The following is a 21,198-nucleotide window of genomic DNA, read 5'->3' as shown; positions in this document are numbered from 1 at the left end:
AGACACCTACAGACACATACACCTGTAGACACAGACACATACACCTGTAGACACAGATACCTACAGATACCTAAAGACACATACACCTGTAGACACAGACACATACACCTGTAGACACAGATACCTACAGATACCTAAAGACACATACCGAACATAAATACATACACATACAAACACGCATACACATATATAGCAGACATACATATACACACGTGCGCACGCCCTCACACATACTCAATCGCACAAAACAACAAGACAAAGATCCCCCGCATAGCCTTCAATAGACCATAAAGGCAAGTGCTGTTAGCAAGCACCTATTGAGACCGGCACAGCGCTCGTGCGCACACACGACACTCGCACGCCACCCACCTCACGCCACGCACCTCACGCCACGCACCTCACGCCACGCACCTCACGCCACGCACCTCACGCCACGCACCTCACGCATGGATCCACGCGATCACGCCGCCGCCGGCTCGGCGCCGGCTCCGTCGCCGGGCGGCGCCGCCCCACGCGGGCCCCCGTCCCCGGGCCGCGCCGGCCCCCAGGGCCGCGGTCGCGAGGCCGCCCGCTCCATCCTCAAGCGCGTCGTCTCCCGCTCCGACGACGGCCGCGGCACGGGCGCCCGGGGGCGTCGGCCCCGTCCGCCGGTGCGCAAGGCGGCCTCCCTGCACGGCCACCTGGACCGGGCGGCGGCGGCGGCGGCGGCGCCCCCGGCCCCGCGCTCGCCCTCCCCGCTGCTGCGGGTCGAGTCGCCCGGGAGCCCCTCGGGCGGCCGGCGGCGCCGGCTCTCGGTGTTCGACTCGCTGGCGACGGCGCTGCAGCGGCGCCGGCACTCGGCGTCGGAGGCGCTGCAGAGGATCTTCACGCGGCGCCGCAGCAGCTCGGCCGTGCGGGCGCTGTCACGCAGCTCGCACCAGCTGCTGGCGGCCGTGGCGGCCGCCAGCAGCTCGCGGGAGGGGGCAGCGCGGGACACCGGCGACTTGGGTTCCTCAAGTGTGTGTCCGTGTCTCGAGAGAGAGTGTGTGTCTCTCGAGTGTGTGTATCTGTCTCAAGAGAGTGTGTGTCGCTAGAGAGTGTGTGTGTGTCTCAAGAGAGTGTGTGTCTCAATAGAGTGTGTGTGTCTCAAGCGAGTGTGTGTGTCTCGAGTGTGTGTGTGTCTGTAGGAGTGTCTGTGTCTATAGGAGTGTGTGTGTGTCTGTAGGAGTGTGTGTGTCTGTAGGAGTGTGTGTGTCTCTCGAGTGTGTGTGTCTCAAGAGAGTGTGTGTGTCTCGAGTGTGTGTGTGTCTGTAGGAGTGTCTGTGTCTATAGGAGTGTGTGTGTGTCTGTAGGAGTGTGTGTGTCTGTAGGAGTGTGTGTGTCTCTCGAGTGTGTGTGTCTGTAGGAGTGTGTGTGTCTCTCGAGTGTGTGTGTCTCAAGAGAGTGTGTGTGTCTCGAGTGTGTGTGTCGCTATAGGAGTGTGTGTGTCTATAGGAGTGTGTGTGTCTATAGGAGTGTGTGTGTGTCTGCAGGAGTGTGTGTGTGTCTATAGGAGTGTGTGTGTGTCGCTATAGGAGTGTGTGTGTCTATAGGAGTGTGTGTGTGTGTCTATAGGAGTGTGTGTGTGTCGCTATAGGAGTGTGTGTGTGCCACTGGAGTGTCTCGCTTTATGATTGCGTACCCCCCCTGTAAGATGCACGCAGCCTCCCCCCCCCCCCCCCCCCTGGTGTGTGTGTTGCGGCGCTTGTGTGCTGTCATGTCGTCATTGTCGCTGTCGCTGCTACGTCGCGCTGCCTTCGCTACGCTGCAGTGGTTGTGATGCAGTCTGTGTGCGTGAGTGCCACGCTCCGGTAGCCGTGTTTCCACGTGGTGGTGCTGTCGTGCCCTGTGCCGTAGCGAGGCCAGTCGCGGTGCTGTAAGTACCACGTTTATTGAATTGAGCAAGGTTATTGTGTTATAAGAGCTTGGGAGGGGGGGGAATAGGTTGATTGAAGGGGATTCCAAAGTGAAGCGGTGCGACACAAGACGAGGAAAGAGAAGTGAGATGACCTGCAGTGTGGTGAACGAGTGGGTGGGTGAGTACGTGAGTGGGTGGGTGAGTACGTGACTGGGTGTGTGGGTGATTGCGTGGGTGGGTGATTGCGTGGGTGGGTGAGTGGGTGGGTGCGTGGGTGGGTGAGTGCGTGAGTGGGTGGGTGGGTGAGTGCGTGGGTGGGTGATTGCGTGGGTGGGTGAGTGGGTGGGTGGGTGAGTGCGTGGGTGGGTGGGTGAGTGCGTGGGTGGGTGGGTGAGTGGGTGGGTGAGTGGGTGAGTGGGTGGGTGGGTGAGTGTGTGGGTGGGTGGGTGAGTGCGTGGGTGGGTGAGTGCGTGGGTGGGTGAGTGGGTGGGTGAGTGCGTGAGTGTGCGGGTGAGTGAGTGTGCTGTTGTGACCTGGTTGCGGTTGTTGCACACGGTGTGGTGGATGAGATGAAGCAGTCTCGGCTGACCGGTGTACGTTGGTGCGGCGGCGGTAACAGCGGTGGGGGTGGGGGGTGTTGCTACCCTGGCAGGTTCCGCGCGGCGCCCGACGGCCAAGTACACGAAGGTGGGCGAGCGCTTGCGCCACGTGATCCCGGGACCCGTGCAGTGCTCCGTAGCATGCGGGGGCCGCGCCTGCAAGTACGAGAATCCGTCCCGCCTGCGCGCCGACGAGCAGGCCGTGCGTGGGGTGTACTCCTCCTGGTGGGAGCGCCATGCTCGCGTGCGCACGCATGCATGTGTACAGAGGCGCACGCACGCGTACAACGTACGCTCGCATACAGACACGCACACTCATGTGCACGCACGTACAGATACGCAAATTTGCAACAACAACAACACCCAATCTTCTCATTAACACAGCCGCTGCTGCGGGAGCCGTCTCACATTGGCATGCTGATCTCTAAGCTCTAGCAATATAATAGCCGCTTCTTGAGCACCGTAGTCGTGAGGTATATCAGCTCTCCGATCTTACATTTACATGCAAATTCCATCTCTAGCCCCGGCCACTTACCCTTGGCTTGCACCGATCTCAAACCTATTATACAACCTCTTGCTGCAGCAGCACGAGATGGACCCAGGTGTGGGTGGCCAGCATCACGCTCGGCCACAATAGCACACGCACTATGGCAGTGGCATGTACAAAGTCAGAAATCCCCCGTATAACCTTTACAGATTAAATTTCGACTTTACAGATTATTTGGGCAAGTGCTGTTAGCGGGTAGCACCTATGAAGGCCGGCTCCGCACACGAGGAGGTTGTGTGGCCACCACCACGCTCAGCCGCAGGAGCACACGCACTCTCTCGCAGTGGCGTGCGCACACACACACTCGCAAACGATGGCACACACGGGGTAGCTGCGCTGGCGTGTGACCGTGTGCGCGCGCTGTGACCCCGTGCGACGTCAGGGTCACCGAGAACATCCTGGCCATGGCTCGCCCGTCCACGGAGACCATCGAGAAGTACGACGTCATCGAGCAGTTCAAGAGGTGCGGGGGCGGGGCTGGGGGGCACGGAGGGTCAGGGGGCACGGAGGGTCAGGGGGCACAGGCGCAGGCATGCTATTGGGACCCAGGGATGGGGGGTGGGTTAGGCGGTCAATGGGTGGGTAAGGGAGTACAACCGGCACACTTGCATGGCGGGGAGATGAAGCCGGCGTGGCGCTGGCCACGCACCCCCTCCTGCGCCGCGCTGACCTTCATCGATGCTACACGGTGGGGTGTTTGTCTTTGTGTGTGCAGTCTGGGTATCAGCACGGTGATTAACCTGCAGTGGCCGGGGGAGCACGCGAGCTGCGGCTTCCCCCTGGAGGAGGAGAGCGGCTTCACCTACCTGCCTCGCGTCTTCATGGACAACAACAGTGGGCGCTCGTCCACACGCGCGCGCACTCGCACTCTACGCAGATCCCGGTGGACTCGGCTGTGATTTCAAAAACTCTGTTCCTGTGTCCCCCACCGTTTCCCCTGGGCCGTTTGTGAAAAGTGAGGATTGTGTTGCTTTTTTGTAAAATGTTCTGCAAGGGCCGGAGTTGAGAAACACTGCCCCCGACAGAGAACACAGGCTCGCTTTAACGGACCGGCGTGCCCAACTTGTTTGCGTAACTCTCTCCCTTTTGCCTTTGCAGTCTATTTCTACAACTTCTGCTGGAAGGACTATGGCGTGGCGTCGCTCACCACCATCCTCGACATGGTCAAGGTCATCACCTTTGCCCTGCAGGAGGGGAAGGTGGCGATCCACTGCCACGCCGGCTTGGGGCGCACCGGTGGGCGCCAGACGGCAACCCGAGTTCGATTCCCCCTGTTGCCGGCCAACGTCAGTGACGGATACCTGAAGCGGTCCTCCATTTCCACTCGGGCCTGGGCCTCATCGAGGTTGACGCTACATGAGTACCTGGTGCAGTGTGTGAAACATCAGAACTGAAGAGACAAAGGCGGCAGGGCATGGTGCTGGCCACCCACCCCCTCGTATTCCGCGCCTGCCTTCATAGGGGCTCGCCAACAGCACTTGCCCCAACGGGCTGTGTAATGACAACCTGGTGCGGCGGGTTCACCGGTGTGAGTGGGAATCAGCCTTAATCACTGCGCCACCACTCTCCCCCCCTAACCCTCCCCCCGCCACCCCCACACAACGCAGGTGTGCTGATCGCGTGCTACCTGGTGTTTGCGGGGCGCATGCACCCGGACCAGGCCATCCTGTACGTGCGCGCACGCCGCCCCAACGCGGTGCAGACGCGCGGCCAGCTGCTGTGCGTGCGCGAGTTTGCTCAGTTCCTGGCGCCCCTCCGCTCCGTCTTCAGCTGCATGGCATGGGCCCCCCCCGCCGAGCCCCTCACGCCGGGCCCCGCCTGGCCCGCCCCCACGCCCTACCGGGCCCCGCCGGTCACGCTCTCGCAGTACCTCATCCGCCAGAGGCACCTGCTGCACGGGTGGGTGTGCTGGTGGTGCTGGTGGTGGTGGTGGTGGTGGCGAGGGTTGGCACGCGGGGAGGGTGGTGGTTGTGTTGGCACAGGTCTCCGTCGCTCACTTCCTCCTTTAATCCCCCTTCTTAATGCAATTCTCTCTCCATCGGCCTCATTCCATTCCTCCGTCTATGCCTCTGTCTCTTCCTGCATTGCTTCTTTGCCCCTTTCTTCTGTCGCTCCGCCCTACTAACCCCCTCCCTTCCTCCCAATGTCTTTGTGTCCGAATCTTTTTTATTGTGTCCGCATCATTGTCTGCGTGTCCTTGGGTTAATATCTGTGCTTCCGCATCCTTGTCTTTGTCCTTATCCGTGTGTCCGTGTGTCCCTGTTCTCGAGCGCAGCTATGAGGCCCGACGCCTGAAGCACGTGCCCAAGATCGTGCACCTGGTTTGCCACCTACTGACGCAGATCGCCAACAATGCATGCCCTCCCACACACGGGTGCGTGACCACCGCACAGACACCGCACCTCCACCGTACCGCACCACGCACACCGTGCCTCCTCCAACACGTGACACCACTCGCCACACGACCGCACCGCCACACTCCGCGGTGACGTCCGGGCGATGTCGTGCCGTGGCTGCGGCGGCAGGGACGGCGGCTCGGACTCGTCGGACGGCGAGGTGGAGGTGCCCGACCTGACGGCGGAGATCGAGAAGACGGTCTCCCAGCTGGCGCTGCTCTGCTTCGAGCCCGACGCCGCGCTGCTTCCTGACTCCGCAGACGAGGAGGAGGGGGAGGAGGAGGAGGGGGAGGAGGAGGAGGGGGCGGGGGGGCCCGCGGACCCCGGCGGCCACGGCACCCTGGCCCCCCGGTGGCCTCGGGGCGGCCGCACCGCGGCGGGCGCCCGGCGGCCCGGCCCGCGCAGGTTCAGCTACAGCGACTCGGACCTGAGGAGGGCGGGTGCCGGCGAGGGCCCGCGGGAGGCAGGCCCCGCGAGCCCGGCGGGAGAGCCCCGCTTTGCCGCCGGGGTCCCCCCCCGGCCGGGCGGCCCCGCGGAGCTGGGAGGGGCGGTGGGAGAGCGGACGGCGGGGCGCCGGCGCGAGGACGGCGAGCGCGGCGTGGCTGGCGGGAGGGCCGGCGGGAGGGCCGGCGGGAGGGGCGGCGGAGCCGACCCCCGCACGCTGTTCTACCAACGGCTGGGCGACGGCGCCTCCGGGACGGCGGACCCCCCTCTCGTCGCGGTGCCGCCGCTCCCTCGGGACCCCCCCCCGCCGATCGTGCTGCACAGCCCCAGCGACGAGTCGCAGCCCGAAGAGGGGGACGGCGTTCGCGTCGGACGGTCGGGTCCCGCCGCCGGGCCCGCCGGGAGGTCCGCGGTGGCGACGGCGTCCGAGGGCGAGGAAGAGGAGGTGGCGGTATCCGCGGTGGCGCCGGGTGGGGAGGTGGCGACCGCGCCGGAAGACGGGACCCGGCGCCGCTACGGCGGCGGCGGCGGCGCCGGCAGGGCGGACGACGCGACGCCGCCCGGCCCCTCTGGCGGGGCCCACCGTCGGACCGGTGGGGCGCGGCAACCGGCGCCCAACGGCACGTGTGTGCCGGAGCGGGAGGGCCGGGAGTCTCTGCCCCGGCGGCAAGAGCAGCAGAAACGGTGGCAGCAGCAGCAGCAGCAGGAGCAGCGGAGGAGGGTGAGGAGGCACCAGCGCCGGAGCCCGTCGCCCAGGGAGGCGGTGACGCGAGCGGACACGCCGCCGGGGTCGCGCGGTGGCACCGGGGGGGGCGCCCGGGCCTCGGAGGGGAGCGAGGGGGAGGGGGACGGGCCCTCGGTGGGGGGGAGAGGGGGGCCCCGCCGGCTGGAGGTGGCGCAGGCGCTGGCAGAGGAGACGCCAGAGCCGGGGTGTGCGCTGTGGGAGAGGGTGGCTGCGTGGCAGGTGGGCGGGTGTAACAGTGAGTGTGCATGGTGTAGCGGTTAGCACGGTGTAGCGGTTAGCGTGCTGCGCTACAAACCCAGCGACCCGAGTTCGATGCCCGCTCACGGTCGACACCCAGTGACGATTATCTGAACCGGTTCTTGGCCTCCCCTAGGTCGACTCAGCCTTAAATGAGTACCTGGTGCAATGCGTAATTATCGCAAAGGCGGTCGGGTGTGGTGTTGCATAGGTGCCCGCTAATGGCACTTGCCCCAAAAGTCTGTGAAGGCTACATGGGGTGGCAGGTGGGCGGGGGAGAGGATATTTGCCGTTCATTCCCATGCGCTGCGTGCCAAGTGCCCTGTGTTGTGCCGCGTGTGCCGTGCGTGTGCCGTGCGGTGTGCCGTGCGTGTGTGCCGCCTGCCACGTGCGTCGTCGTCGTCGTCGTCGCCACGCGTGCCGCTGCAGCGGGATCTGAACTGGCGCGAGGGAGCGTGGGAGCGGCTGTGCGGCGAGCGCCGCCCGGCCGTGCTCGCCGCCCTCCTGTTCTCGTGGCTGGAGCAGCTGCGCGAGCCGGCGCTGGGCCACGCCGACCTGGAGCGCCTGCACGAGGCGGGCGACGCCCGCGGGGTCGGCCCTGCCACGCGGGCGCTGCAGGCACTCAGCAAGGTGCCGCCACGCGCGTCCGTACGCACGCACGCATACCACGTGCACGCACGCATACCACGTGCACGAGACGTGCACGCACGCATACCGCGTGCACGTGACGTGCGTCGAGACGTATTCGCGCACACGCGCACATGCATACATACTCGTGTGTATCAGGTCAAGCAGTTTATTCCAGGTGAAGCGCATCGAGCTGAGAAGTTATTTTCAGTGGCGACCCAGCCGCTTCTCAAGCAGGGACATTTTATTAACGCGACTAATCATTAATAATAATAAACAACCACATTAAACTATTTTAACAGTTCCCAGGTCTGCCGGGCGTGGTGCTACCGCCCACCCCCTCGTGTGCCGTGCTGGCCTTCATAGGTGCTCTCTAACAACACTTGCCCCAGCAGTCTGCTCAGGCTATCGGGGGGGTCTTTGTCTTTGGTCCCCAGGGCCAGGAGCAGACGGTGCTGTGCGTGATGGACTGTGTCGCCGGGCTGGGGCCGCTGCCTCCACAGCTGGAGGACGCGCTGCTGTGTCGAGTGGCACGCGCGCTCACACAGGTGCGGGTCGGTGGGGGATGAGTGGGGAGTGACACACGGAGAGGGACACGGGGTCACGAGGCGCGATGCACGGAGCGCCGCGGTGCTGGGTGGGGGGGGGTAATATGGGGGGTGATGCAAGGGACAACACAGGGAGTGACACATGGGGGTGACAGAGGAGCAGTGGGCGACAGAGGAAGGGACTGAGGATGACACGAGGGCTGTTGACACGGCGAGAGTGACGGAAGGGCAAACGACACGGGGAGTGACGCAGGCGGTGACGCGGTGGCCCCTCTGTCATCCCGCAGGTCGGCCTGGGAGGCTCCGGTGGGGAAGAGGAGGAGGAGGGGGAGGAGGCCGTGGCGGGGGCCCTGAGGGCCCTGCTGGGGCCCCTGCTGGTGGAGCGCAGAGGAGAGGCGGCGGTGCGGCGGCGGCGCTAGCGGCACGACCCCACCCCCCCCCCCCCACTAACCCCTGCTCCCCTAATGTCGGGAATGGTGGAGTGTTGTGGGCCAGGAGATGGGACCCCGGGTGTGTGGCCAACACCAGTGAAGATGATTGAACCGGTCCTGGGCCTCCCCTAGGTCGACTCGGCCTCAAATGAGTATCTGATGCGGAGTGTAAAATCGCCACTTGAGAGACGTAGGCGGTTGGTTGGACGTGGTGCTGGCCACCCACGCTCTCGTGTGCCGTGCCGGCCTTTATAGGTGCTTGCTTAGCACTTGCCCCCAACTGTCTATTGAGGTTATATGGGGGATCTTTGTCTTTCTTTGGTGTGGCGTTGTGAATTCCAGTGCATATCTGTGTGTGGCGAGTGGTGGCACAGTGGTTAGTGCACTAAACTTCAAACCTCGACAGCCGAGTTTTCGATTCCAGCCCATGGTATCAGAACTGGTCCCGGGCCTCACCTAGATTGACTCGGCCTTAAATGAGTACCTGGTGCAGTGTATAAACGTCAGCACTGGGGAGACTATAGTGGCTTGGCGTGGTGCCACTTACTCGGTGCTCGCCGCAACGGTCTGAAAGATCAGGAAGGGGATCCGTGTGTCAGTGTGCTTGTGTGTGTCTGTGTGCTTGTGTGTCTGTGTGCGTGTCAATCTGCTTATGTCTGTGTGCTTGTGTCAATCTGCTTGTGTTTCTGTGTGCTTGTGTGTCTGTGTGCTTGTGTCAATCTGCTTGTGTGTCTGTGCTTGTGTCAATCTGCTTGTGTTTCTGTGTGCTTGTGTGTGTCAATCTGCTTGTGTGTTTCTGTGTGTTTGTGTGTGTCAATCTGCTTGTATGTGCTTGTGTTTCAGTGTGCTTGTTGGTGTGCGTGCTTTAGGGTGTTTGATGTCAATGTGGAGCAGCGGTTTGGGCATTGCGCCACAAATGCAAGCACCCGTTGGATTCCAGACCACGGCCAACACCAGCGGCGAGCAAGAGCCACACGGGCTCTGTGGGCCCACCCCTTCGCCAGACTGCACCGACCGGCGGTGATCAAGTCTCGTCACACAACCCTCTTGACCGACACGGCGTGGGGAGACCTTCATCCAGCAGTGGATTGATCAAGGGCTGTACAGTGTATTTATTTTGTAGTTGCCGGTGTCTCAGTGCGTACCGTTATGTACGTGTATCACAGCGTCTGCGGTCGCGTGTTTTGGCACACGCGCGTGCCATCGTGTTCCCGTTAGTGGTGAGCGTCCGCGAGTTCGATTCCAGGCCACGGCAAACATCGGCGACGAGCAAAATCACAGCCTGTCCCGAGCACGCAAATCGGTTGTAAAGGAGTACCCTGTGCGATGTGTAAACATCGGCGTTAGGGAGACAAAGGTGGCCGGGCGTGGTGCCGTCCACGCCAACCCGTCACGCGCGCCCGTTCATAGGTGCTCCCTAACAGCACTTGCCCCGACAGCCTTCTGAAGGCTATACGGGGGACTTTGTGTCAGTTGCCGGGCACGGCCTGCAGAGTGGGAGCCCGAGTGTGGTTGGCGGGGGCACGTCAGTGGCGCCGGTGTCGTTATTCATTTGTCGTCCGCTCGTGAATATTCCCAGCGCTGGGAGCGAAAATAAAAACGATAGCGAAGCGAGGGCGAGTCTGACTCAAGACCGTGGGACGCAAACACCACGCAGACACGACGGCACGTGCGGCAGACACGACGGCACGTGCGGCGGTCACAGTTGCACCCAAGCACTCGACAGGACACACGAGGAATGTGAGGCCCGCCACGATTTCATCTGAAGCTTTATTACAAAAACGTGGGAGGCTGCCCGGGGTATGTACACGCGGCGGCGGCCGCCTACAGGCCCAGCAGGCAGCGAGCCTCCTGGCTCTGCGCCTGCAGCGTCTCGCTGGCGTACTTGGCCAGCAGTTCCATCTTCCTGCGCTGGAGCAGCGCCTCCTCCACCTGTGCGGCGCGGGGGAGTGGTTAGCGCGCTGCGCCATGACCTGGTGACCCGAGTTCGATTAACGCTCACGGTCAATGCCAGTGACTTATCTAAATCTGTCTTGGGCCTCCCCTAGGTCGACTCGGCCTCAAATGATTACCTCGTGAGATGCGTAAACATCGCGACTGGGGAAACAAAGGCATCTGGACGCGGTGCTGGCCACCACCCACCCCCTCGTGTGCCGTGGCAGCCTTCACAGCTGCTCAGTCTGTTAAGGCGATACGGGGTACGTTTGTCTTTATTTCGACATGGCAAACACATGCATGGCACATGTTGGTAAATGGGTCCACCGGACGAGCCATATCGTCTCATCCATACAGTGGTGGTCAACCACTGTATGGTCTCAACAACAGACTATCTCGCCGACTCAACTACTCATTCACTCACCCATTCACTCAACGATTCACTTACCCACCCATTCACTCATGCACCAACTAATACACACCGACCCACTCATTTACTGATCCACACACTCATTCACCCACCCACTCAACCACTCATTTATGCACTCACCCCCCCATTCACCCATACCCTCTGATTCACCCACTCACACACCCACACCCAGGGCCCTCACCTCCTTCTGTGTGGGCACCGGGACGTGAGCGATGAAGTGCTGCTGCTGCTGCTTGTCCCGCGTCTCCCCGCCACTGCCCTCTTCCTCATCCTCATCCGACTGGGGGGGGGGGGGGGGGGCAGCGCATGGGATGCATGGAGCAAGGTTACCACCGAAATGCCGCCGCTGCTACGGTTACCACGGCGACGCCGATCACGACGGAAACTCGTTACCCGCCGCTCACCTCGCCTCTCGTCACCGCGTAGATGTCCTCCTCCTCCTCCTCCTGCGCCGCGGCCGTCTTGTCCCCGCCAGCGGCCGCTCGGGCCTCTCGCTCCTCGCGCCAGCGCGCCACCGCCTGCGCGACCACTGCGGCAACCGCACGCAACGCAAACGCTCTGCCAACCGCCACCTCGCACATGGGGGCCGGCACCGCAAGGAGCGCCGATCGTTCACGCGGTAGTCAACGCCACGCCCGTTGGCCCCCACCGTGCCACAAGGTGTCCATCTGTCAAACGTCTAAAGTTTCTCAAGTGCGCGGCGCAGGACGGAGTTTGATGGCGATCGGTCGAAGCGTGTCGGTGACCACCTGTGGGAACCAAATTGAGCGTGCGTACCGAAATAGTCTTCGCCCATGAGCCAGGGCCCATCCTGTAGTGTTGCTAGTGAGAACAGCGTTCTTTGTGTGCTATGGGTGAGGGCTAGTGGTGAGCCTGCTGGTGAGAGAAGAATGGTGGTCAAGGGTCGATGCTGGTGGTCAGGATTAGAGCTGGTGAGCTTGAGGACTCGCGAGAATAAGGAAGTCGGTGGTGAGGGTTGTGGTGGTGGTGTTTGCGAGCGAGGGCCGATGGTGACGGTAAGAAAAGGTGGCGAGGCTTGGTGCTGGTATGAGAGGCTGATGGCGAGGCTGTCGGTGACTGCGTGTCGGCGAGGCCTGCTGGCGAGGCCTGCTGGTGAGGCTACTAGCTAGAGTACTGGGGGTGAGTGTGAGTGCTGGGGGTGAGTGCTGGGGGTGAGTGCTGGGGGTGAGTGCGAGTGCTGGGGGTGAGTGCGAGTGCTGGGGGTGAGTGCAAGTGCTGGGGGTGAGTGCGAGTGCTGGGGGTGAGTGCTGGGGGTGAGTGCGAGTGCTGGGGGTGAGTGCGAGTGCTGGGGGTGAGTGCGAGTGCTGGGGGTGAGTGCGAGTGCTGGGGGTGAGTGCGAGTGCTGGGGGTGAGTGCGAGTGCAGGGGGTGAGTGTGAGTGCTGGGGGTGAGTGTGAGTGCTGGGGGTGAGTGTGAGTGCTGGGGGTGAGTGTGAGTGCTGGGGGTGAGTGTGAGTGCTGGGGGTGAGTGTGAGTGCTGGGGGTGAGTGTGAGTGCTGGGGGTGAGTGCTGGGGGTGAGTGCTGGGGGTGAGTGCGAGTGCTGGGGGTGAGTGCGAGTGCTGGGGGTGAGTGCGAGTGCTGGGGGTGAGTGTGAATGCTGGGGGTGAGTGCGAGTGCTGGGGGTGAGTGTGAGTGCTGGGGGTGAGTGTGAGTGCTGGGGGTGAGTGCGAGTGCTGGGGGTGAGTGTGAATGCTGGGGGTGAGTGCGAGTGCTGGGGGTGAGTGCGAGTGCTGGGGGTGAGTGCGAGTGCTGGGGGTGAGTGTGAATGCTGGGGGTGAGTGTGAATGCTGGGGGTGAGTGTGAGTGCTGGGGGTGAGTGTGAGTGCTGGGGGTGAGTGCGAGTGCTGGGGGTGAGTGTGAATGCTGGGGGTGAGTGCGAGTGCTGGGGGTGAGTGTGAATGCTGGGGGTGAGTGCGAGTGCTGGGGGTGAGTGTTGGGGGTGAGTGTGAGTGCTGGGGGTGAGTGTGAGTGCTGGGGGTGAGTGTGAGTGCTGGGGGTGAGTGCTGGGGGTGAGTGCTGGGGGTGAGTGCGAGTGCTGGGGGTGAGTGCGAGTGCTGGGGGTGAGTGCGAGTGCTGGGGGTGAGTGCTGGGGGTGAGTGCTGGGGGTGAGTGCGAGTGCTGGGGGTGAGTGCGAGTGCTGGGGGGGAGTGCGAGTGCTGGGGGTGAGTGCGAGTGCTGGGGGTGAGTGCTGGGGGTGAGTGCTGGGGGTGAGTGCGAGTGCTAGGGGTGAGTGCGAGTGCTGGGGGTGAGTGCTGGGGGTGAGTGTGAGTGCTGGGGGTGAGTGCTGGGGGTGAGTGCGAGTGCTGGGGGTGAGTGCGAGTGCTGGGGGTGAGTGCGAGGGCTGGGGGGGAGTGCGAGTGCTGGGGGTGAGTGCTGGGGGTGAGTGTGAGTGCTGGGGGTGAGTGCGAGTGCTGGGGGTGAGTGCTGGGGGTGAGTGCGAGTGCTGGGGGTGAGTGCTGGGGGTGAGTGCGAGTGCTGGGGGTGAGTGCTGGGGGTGAGTGCGAGTGCTGGGGGTGAGTGCTGGGGGTGAGTGCGAGTGCTGGGGGTGAGTGCTGGGGGTGAGTGCGAGTGCTGGGGGTGAGTGCGAGTGCTGGGGGTGAGAGCGAGTGCTGGGGGTGAGTGCGAGTGCTGGGGGTGAGTGTGAGTGCTGGGGGTGAGTGCGAGTGCTGGGGGTGAGTGCGAGTGCTGGGGGTGAGTGCTGGGGGTGAGTGCGAGTGCTGGGGGTGAGTGTGAGTGCTGGGGGTGAGTGTGAGTGCTGGGGGTGAGTGCGAGGGCTGGTGAGCGCAAGACGGCACATGCGCCCCCCCTCACCCTCCTTCTCAAGCGCCTGCTCGAGTGGCACCAGCACGCCGTCGTCCTCATCGCGGTAGCCGTAGTAGTCGGCGTCGATGTCCTTCATGAGCTCCCCACGCGTCTTGCGGGGGGCCTTCAGGGCTGGGGGGGGGGGGGGGCAGGGGGGCACACGGTCATCACTGCTGACTCGGCGTCCACTCATTCGGTCGTGTCGCACGGCAGTGCCGGCCATCTCGCTCACGAGCGTCGGTGTGGCAAATGGAGTCTTGTGTGTCTCGGGGAAATGGTGACGTCGTGGTTAGTGCAACTGCACTACGAACATGACGACCCGGGTTCGTTTCCCGCTCCTGGACAATAACAGTGGCGAATATCTGAACCGGTCCTGGGCCTCCCCGTGGTAGACTCAGCCTTAAATGCGGAGTGTAAACATCGTAATTGGGGAGCCGAAGGAGGCCGGGCGTGGTGCTGGCCACCCACGCTCTCGTACGCCGCTCCAGCCTTCATAGGTGCTCACTGACAGTAATTGCCCCAACAGTCTGTTAAATGCTATACGGGTAATCTTTGTCTGTATGTGTTTTTACATCTTTGTGTCTGTGTGTTATGTGTCTGCGTGTCATCTGGCTCAGCAGCTGAAGAACCTCGGTACATCATATTTCCTCTAAGTCCATTGTACGGTTGTGTGGTTTTCTGGTTGTGTGGTTTTCTGGTTGTGCGGTTGTGCGGTTGTGGTTGCCTGCGCCACTCACGCTCCTGGTCAAAGAGCTCGCGGACTCCGGGTAGCTCGCGAGCTGCCCCAAAGTACTTGTAGCCACGGTTCCCCGGGACCTCCTTCCCCTCGTGGTCCAGCATCTTGGGACCGATCCTCTGGAGAGTGGGACCAGAGTGAGCGCAACACCAACAGTAACAATAATACAGATTGATCACGGATCTTTGTGTTAGGCCACGATCTGGCCAAATATACATGATCACAACCAGAGATCATAATCAGCCATGGTCAATCTACTGCTGGATAAACGCCTCCCCCCAAGCCACGGCCGCCACCTCCCACGATCACACATTCCATCCAGGACCTGAGCGTGGGACTGCTCTTACCGCTCCATCTTCACGGTAGACGTCTGGTAGAGCCAACCCGACACGGCCAAAAATATTAAATGTCGTGTGTATACACGCGTCTAACTGCGTGTCGATTGTTGTTCCAGGACAATTCTCACTGCAAAATGTAGGAATATAGAGATACGTGGTAACGCAATTATGAATCACAATGGCCGAGAAACCCTACAAGATAATTATAATGCTCTCCCGTGTTTTATCTTGTTGTATGACACGTCGCTTGGCATGATGTCCGACGGTTTCCCACCACCGCCCGGCATCGTGCGGAGCAGCGGCGGTTGTGACACCGTGTGTAGTGCGGCACTGCGGCAGCGCGTACCCCGTAGTCGGGTCCTCCCAGCTCCAGGATTCGTGCCTCCCAGTGGCCTTTCTCGCGTAGCAGCTTGTTGATCTCATCGTTGAGGTCGCGGATCCGGAATTCGCCCAGACCCGCTGCTCGCAGAGAGGCAGACGCAAGGGAAGACGGCGTGACGTCAGCACAGAGGCGCACGCTCGCACCACCACCAACAACGGCGGATGCCATTCGCCGCTGAGCGGCGGTGACATCACCAGAGCGCTTGTGCCAGGATAGGTGCGCATTGAGGCCCACCACCTATACATATACTCACACACACCTATTTGCAAAAACCTCCACAATCACACCCACAAGTACACACACCCAAAGAGATAGATGCCCCGTGTAACCAACACTGACTTTTGAGGCAAATGCTTTGGCCGTCAACTATGAACGCTGGGCATGGCGCAAGAGAGGGCGGTATGGCTAATACCACGCCTGGTCGCCTTTGTCTCACCAATGCTGATGTTTACACATGGCACTTGGAACTCATTTAACCTACAGGAGGCCAGAGGCTGGTTCAGACACTTGTCACCGATGTGGTCGTGAGCGGGAATCGAACTCGGGTTGCCGGGTTTGTGGCGCAGCGCGCTAACCACCACGCCACCGCACCCCAACACACACAGGCACATGGACTGGCACAGCGACAGGCACGTGGAACCAACGTGCATGCCAGCACCCACACCGGCTCACAGGGTTGCTCAACGACATCCAGTTAACTGCTAATCATTTTCAGAATCTGTTATCGGTTCTGAAAGTCGGAAATCAGTAACCATTTCCAGTGGAATCTTACTTTATATTTACAAAGTGCCTTTGTTCAAGGTGCTTGACAAAATAAGTTATTTAGATGGCAGTTGCATGCAAGTGGTGAGGAATGGGTGACCACGATAGAGGGGTGCGTACGGGGTTAGTCGAGGGAAGAAACGGAGGGGCGGGGGGAGGAAAGAGAATGGGCAATTTCATGAATGAATGCACTGAGTGACATGAGCTGCCGATTGCGATTCAACTTTGGCGATACCAATTTATGCTTCTGGGTGTATAGAGGTGGAGGGGACTTAAGACTAGCACGATCTGCCATGGCAGGAGTGGGAATTGAACCTGGATCCTCTGCCTTGCCAGTCCAGTGCTGGTAACCACTACTCTGCTGCGGCACCTGCCTTAGTTTCTCAGTTGAAAAGATAAACATGTTGTGTTTACTGCTGTGTGGCAAACTAGTATTTACCAGTTTTTACCAGGTAATTTAATTTCATGCAATTACCAGTAATACAATAAAAACACGGCTTCGACAATGCTACCAGCTCTCACCAAGACCCCAGCAATGCACCCCCCCCCATCCCCACCACCCCCACTCACCATTCTGGATCTGGGCCACCTTCTTGGAGATTTCGCTGATGATCTGGGCAGACGGGGAAAGAGGGCAGGAGGGTCACCGGCTGGTCGCGCAACAGACGTCAACGGCCGTGCTCGGGGCACGGCGCTCAATCTTGCAGCTCGATAACGACGCCCTTCACCCAGGAAAATCTCCCTTGAGATTCAAGGCTTGTTCTGTAGAGGGTCCTGCTACATCAGGATGAGTGGCCAATTCCATCCAAGTTTGCCTCCCGTTTGGGAGGAAATCGAATAACCTCGGAGAAGCTCACCACGCATGTGAAGGACAGAGACCGAAAGCTGCAAAGCCAAGACCGCGCTCCTGTGCTGCCACCTACTGGACTGGCCATCTAACAGCCCAGCAAGTTTGGGTGCCTCGCAAATCTTGACGTGATCTACCAACCCTCACCTCCAAAGTGCTGAATCACGAACGTGGCACGGCTTCTCACCCCCCCCCCCCCCCAGCATCGAGAGCTGTTCCCCCAGCGATCTGTGTGCTGTCGACTCCCTGCCTATGGCCGCTTCTGTGCAGCACCTCGAGATGCATTCCCATTTAGGTGCAGTAGTCGCGCAGCCCTGCGTCAATCCACTGCTGGACGAGGTCCTCCCCAAACCGCGCTTGCCGTGGAGGTCGTTTTGACCATACTTCGTTATACTGGTCGAAATGGGCTGGAGCACAGTCGTGGCAGCTATGACGCTGAATACACCCACTGTGCAAACCGTGACCCCGCGCTCAGCTTCCCATGACCTCACCTGCCGTCGCCATTTCTCAGACTTCTGCAGATCCTCGCACTCTGACGCCAAGTACGGCCTCCGCTCCTGCCAATGGCACACGCACGCACACACGCACGCACGCACACACGCACATGCACGCACGCACGCACACACGCACGCACACACGCACATGCACGCACGCACGCACGCACGCACACACACACACGCACGCACACACGCACACATGCACGCACACACACACGGACGCACGTAGGCCCATGGGTCCTGGGATCCGAAGTCTCTTCATATCAAGTTCAGTTTCATCCTATTTGTCATGTTGATCCCAGTACACCTTAAGCAACGGTCTTGGACGGACGTGCTTTGTAGCCGGTTGGAGACCATTGTAAAAAGGTAGTGTTTTGAGAATTTTAATAAAAGGTTTTGTTCAGTTAAGTTGTAACAAGTTTAAATAAGGGAGTGTCTCGCCACTGCCCAATTGTTTTGTCACAACAGATGCCAACACGGCCGGTGGCATGCTTGGAATGGGCCCTGCTGCGAGTAATGAATGGAAGCCCCCTCTACAATTTCTCTCTTTGTGACCTGATATAATTAGGCGATAACAGCTGCGCTTGTGAGGAGGATGGGAAAGGACCGATTGCCGAGATGGGCGTTGGGAGTGGTCTCCACAAATGCAGCGACCGAGGGGTAGAGTGATGGTGCAAGGAGACCGTCAGGATAGATCTATGGGGGTCTCTGTGCGAGTCTGTGGGTCTCTGTGTGAGTCTGTGGGTCTCTGTGCGAGTCTAATGCCAGATGGCGCAGGGAGACCGTCAGGGCGGATCCTAGAGGGCACTGTGCATCTACTGTGCAGCAGCTGCAGAATCTGGCGGGGGGCAGAAGCGTTGGAAGAGATGAGGGGCGATGGCATCAATGCCTTTTTTCGTGGACCGGTGTTTGGGCTCCGATGCAGTTGCTCCACCTGCATACAGGTGGTTTCAGGTGAAAGTGTACGGCTCCTTCGTGAAAAGGAGCCACACGGCCTTGTTAAACAAAAAAATCCCCGCAAAATGGATCGGCTCGATTCCCAACGGCTGTGGGAATGTGCTCGCCTACCTTCACCTTCCCTTCCTCCAGCTGCGCCTGGCGGAAGCGCGCCAGCGCCGTCCTGCAGGCGACGTGGCAGGGGGGGGGGGAGCAGTGTGAGAAGCGACCACAATACAACTACCGTACAACACAAATGTGGATTTTAAATAGCATCTAAATACGACCACACCTCAGACGAGGTGCGGAAACGGGGCTGGACAGAAAGCCTCGGTTTCTGTAGCGCAGAGTGTGTGGAGGGGTAGTGGAGTGAGATGAGAGGTCGGAGTGCGTGTGGAGGAGTAGCGGAGTGAGATGAGAGGTAGGAGTGCGTGTGGAGAGGGAGTGGAGTGAGATGAGAGGTAGGAGTGTGTGTGGAGGGGTAGTGGAGTGAGATGAGAGGTAGGAGTGTGTGTGGAGGGGGAGTGGAGTGAGATGAGAGGTAGGAGTGTGTGTGGAGGGGGAGTGGAGTGAGATGAGAGGTAGGAGTGTGTGTGGAGGGGGAGTGGAGTGAGATGAGAGGTAGGAGTGTGTGTGGAGGGGGAGTGGAGTGAGATGAGAGGTAGGAGTGTGTGTGGAGGGGGAGTGGAGTGAGATGAGAGGTAGGAGTGCGTGTGGAGGGGTAGTGGAGTGAGATGAGAGGTAGGAGTGTGTGTGGAGGGGGAGTGGAGTGAGATGAGAGGTAGGAGTGTGTGTGGAGGGGGAGTGGAGTGAGATGAGAGGTAGGAGTGCGTGTGGAGGGGGAGTGGAGTGAGATGAGAGGTAGGAGTGCGTGTGGAGGGGTAGTGGAGTGAGATGAGAGGTCGGAGTGCGTGTGGAGGAGTAGCGGAGTGAGATGAGAGGTAGGAGTGCGTGTGGAGAGGGAGTGGAGTGAGATGAGAGGTAGGAGTGTGTGTGGAGGGGTAGTGGAGTGAGATGAGAGGTAGGAGTGTGTGTGGAGGGGGAGTGGAGTGAGATGAAGGTAGGAGTGTGTGTGGAGGGGGAGTGGAGTGAGATGAGAGGTAGGAGTGTGTGTGGAGGGGGAGTGGAGTGAGATGAGAGGTAGGAGTGTGTGTGGAGGGGGAGTGGAGTGAGATGAGAGGTAGGAGTGTGTGTGGAGGGGGAGTGGAGTGAGATGAGAGGTAGGAGTGTGTGTGGAGGGGGAGTGGAGTGAGATGAGAGGTAGGAGTGTGTGTGGAGGGGTAGTGGAGTGAGATGAGAGGTAGGAGTGTGTGTGGAGGGGGAGTGGAGTGAGATGAGAGGTAGGAGTGTGTGTGGAGGGGTAGTGGAGTGAGATGAGAGGTAGGAGTGCGTGTGGAGGGGTAGTGGAGTGAGATGAGAGGTAGGAGTGTGTGTGGAGGGGTAGTGGAGTGAGATGAGAGGTAGGAGTGCGTGTGGAGGGGGAGTGGAGTGAGATGAGAGGTAGGAGTGCGTGTGGAGGGGTAGTGGAGTGGGATGAGAGGTAGGAGTGTGTGTGGAGGGGGAGTGGAGTGAGATGAGAGGTAGGAGTGTGTGTGGAGTGAGATGAGAGGTAGGAGTGCGTGTGGAGGGGGAGTGGAGTGAGATGAGAGGTAGGAGTGTGTGTGGAGGGGTAGTGGAGTGAGATGAGAGGTAGGAGTGTGTGTGGAGGGGGAGTGGAGTGAGATGAGAGGTAGGAGTGTGTGTGGAGGGGGAGTGGAGTGAGATGAGAGGTAGGAGTGTGTGTGGAGGGGGAGTGGAGTGAGATGAGAGGTAGGAGTGCGTGTGGAGGGGGGGTGGAGTGATATGAGGATCTTGAAGACAGTGATCGCGATGTTGAAGTTGATCTCAAATGAGAGTGGGAGCCGGTGGAGGGAGCGATCGGAGTGTTGGGATGACGTGCTATCGTTCACGGCGATGAGTCTGGCGGTAACGTATGGCTCAAGTGGAGATAGAAGCGGCAATTAAATTACAGAGTGGCACAAACGGAGGCTGTAGGTGCAGAGCAGGGAGGGGTTGGGACTCACATCGCTTTCTCCGCATTGCGAGCCTGCACGAGGAAGAGGGGACGGGGGCACAGGGAGAGTGTCAGGGGAACAGCCGAAGCACGGCCACGGAATTGTGACCACAAGCGACACGAAGACCCACAACATCTACTCACTCATCCCAACAGTTGCCCCATGAGACCGTCTTATGGGGCAACTGTTGGCGAGCAGAATTGAGTGTGGCCAGCACCAAGCCGAGGCCCCTTTTGTCTCCCTCGTGCTGAAATACCGCACCAGTTACTCATTTAAGGCCGAGTCGACCTACAGGAGGCACAGGAACGGTTTCGATATTCGTTATCGATGATGGGTTGTGAGCGCGACTCGAACTCGTTCGTGAATCCGTGCGTTAACCACAACGACAGAACTGCTCCCCACACGCCAACATCTACAGTAACATCTGGGGATACGGAGGGGGGTAAAGGGAGACACGGCGAGTCCTGAGACCAGGGGATGGGGGGCCGCATGGACAGTGAGCCACGGGACCAGGGGGGGCTGGAGGGACAAGCACACTGGGACCTGGGATCACGGGGACACAGGGGAGACAGCGGGGGATCGAGGGAAAGAAACATGGAGACACAGGGCGGCACACAGAGACGCAAGCGGGGACTACACGGGGGTCCCTTGGGGCCACGTGGGGGTCCCCGACCCCCCACTGTCACCATGGTTGCAGCGAGCGATCTTCGATCTCAGCGACCACAGGCCGCGCTTCCGGTACGTGGCTACCACAATCCCTCGCGGCGCCGGAAATGCTGCCCCCCCCCCCGACTCCCCTCGCCTGCAAAGGGTCAATGGCTTAAAGGCGGCGCCTAAACAGGAGCGCCGCGTTCATTGGCTCCTGACCGCTGATGGGCGGGGCATGGCTTGAGTGGGCGGGAGGTTGAGCTTGTGGGCGGGGCTTAAATCGTGGGCGGAGCTTAAGTCGTGGGCGGAGCTTAAGTCGTGGGCGGAGCTTAAATCGTGGGCGGGGCTTAAATCGTGGGCG

At 60.7% G+C, this 21,198-nt stretch overlaps 2 protein-coding genes across 2 annotated transcripts; one reads left to right on the top strand and one right to left on the bottom strand.

The window, feature by feature from the left end:
* Positions 1–446: 446 nt before the first annotated feature.
* PTPDC1 (protein tyrosine phosphatase domain containing 1) lies at positions 447–10,058 on the top strand. The gene is made up of 12 exons (XM_061574013.1): positions 447–996; positions 2,529–2,700; positions 3,405–3,485; positions 3,738–3,856; positions 4,121–4,258; positions 4,630–4,921; positions 5,298–5,396; positions 5,548–6,826; positions 7,274–7,474; positions 7,909–8,019; positions 8,307–8,420; positions 9,294–10,058. Exons 1-12 carry the CDS (start codon positions 447–449, stop codon positions 9,540–9,542), a joined length of 3,405 nt encoding a protein of 1,134 aa, XP_061429997.1. The 3' UTR covers positions 9,543–10,058.
* A 148-nt stretch (positions 10,059–10,206) lies between these two features.
* On the bottom strand, positions 10,207–20,964 carry LOC133356404 (pre-mRNA-splicing factor ISY1 homolog). Its single transcript, XM_061573914.1, has 11 exons — positions 20,876–20,964; positions 20,199–20,221; positions 18,268–18,319; positions 17,194–17,259; positions 16,426–16,468; positions 15,058–15,170; positions 14,375–14,492; positions 13,647–13,769; positions 11,220–11,344; positions 10,997–11,095; positions 10,207–10,382 (listed from the first exon to the last, which is right to left on the bottom strand). Exons 1-11 carry the CDS (start codon positions 20,876–20,878, stop codon positions 10,275–10,277), a joined length of 873 nt encoding a protein of 290 aa, XP_061429898.1. The 5' UTR covers positions 20,879–20,964; the 3' UTR covers positions 10,207–10,274.
* Positions 20,965–21,198: the final 234 nt, after the last annotated feature.

This window comes from Lethenteron reissneri, chromosome 54 (assembly GCF_015708825.2).
Source record: "Lethenteron reissneri isolate LAM-NWPU_2019-01 chromosome 54, ASM1570882v1, whole genome shotgun sequence".
NCBI classification, from domain to species: domain Eukaryota; kingdom Metazoa; phylum Chordata; class Hyperoartia; order Petromyzontiformes; family Petromyzontidae; genus Lethenteron; species Lethenteron reissneri.
Note: the sequence above shows the minus strand (reverse complement) of the source record. Positions and strands in the feature narration are given on the sequence as shown.

Bases quoted from the DNA above. Each gene is read 5' to 3' on its own strand.
- PTPDC1 (XM_061574013.1), top strand. From the start codon at position 447: ATGGATCCACGCGATCACGCCGCCGCCGGCTCGGCGCCGGCTCCGTCG. The intron at 3,486-3,737 runs GTGCGGGGGCGG...TTGTGTGTGCAG, and splicing joins GTCATCGAGCAGTTCAAGAG to TCTGGGTATCAGCACGGTGA. The intron at 3,857-4,120 runs GTGGGCGCTCGT...TTGCCTTTGCAG, and splicing joins CGTCTTCATGGACAACAACA to TCTATTTCTACAACTTCTGC.
- LOC133356404 (XM_061573914.1), bottom strand. The intron at 15,171-16,425 runs GTGAGTGGGGGT...CTCTGCGAGCAG, and splicing joins GGTGGCCCAGATCCAGAATG to CGGGTCTGGGCGAATTCCGG. The intron at 11,096-11,219 runs GTGAGCGGCGGG...CCCCCCCCCCAG, and splicing joins ACGCGGTGACGAGAGGCGAG to TCGGATGAGGATGAGGAAGA.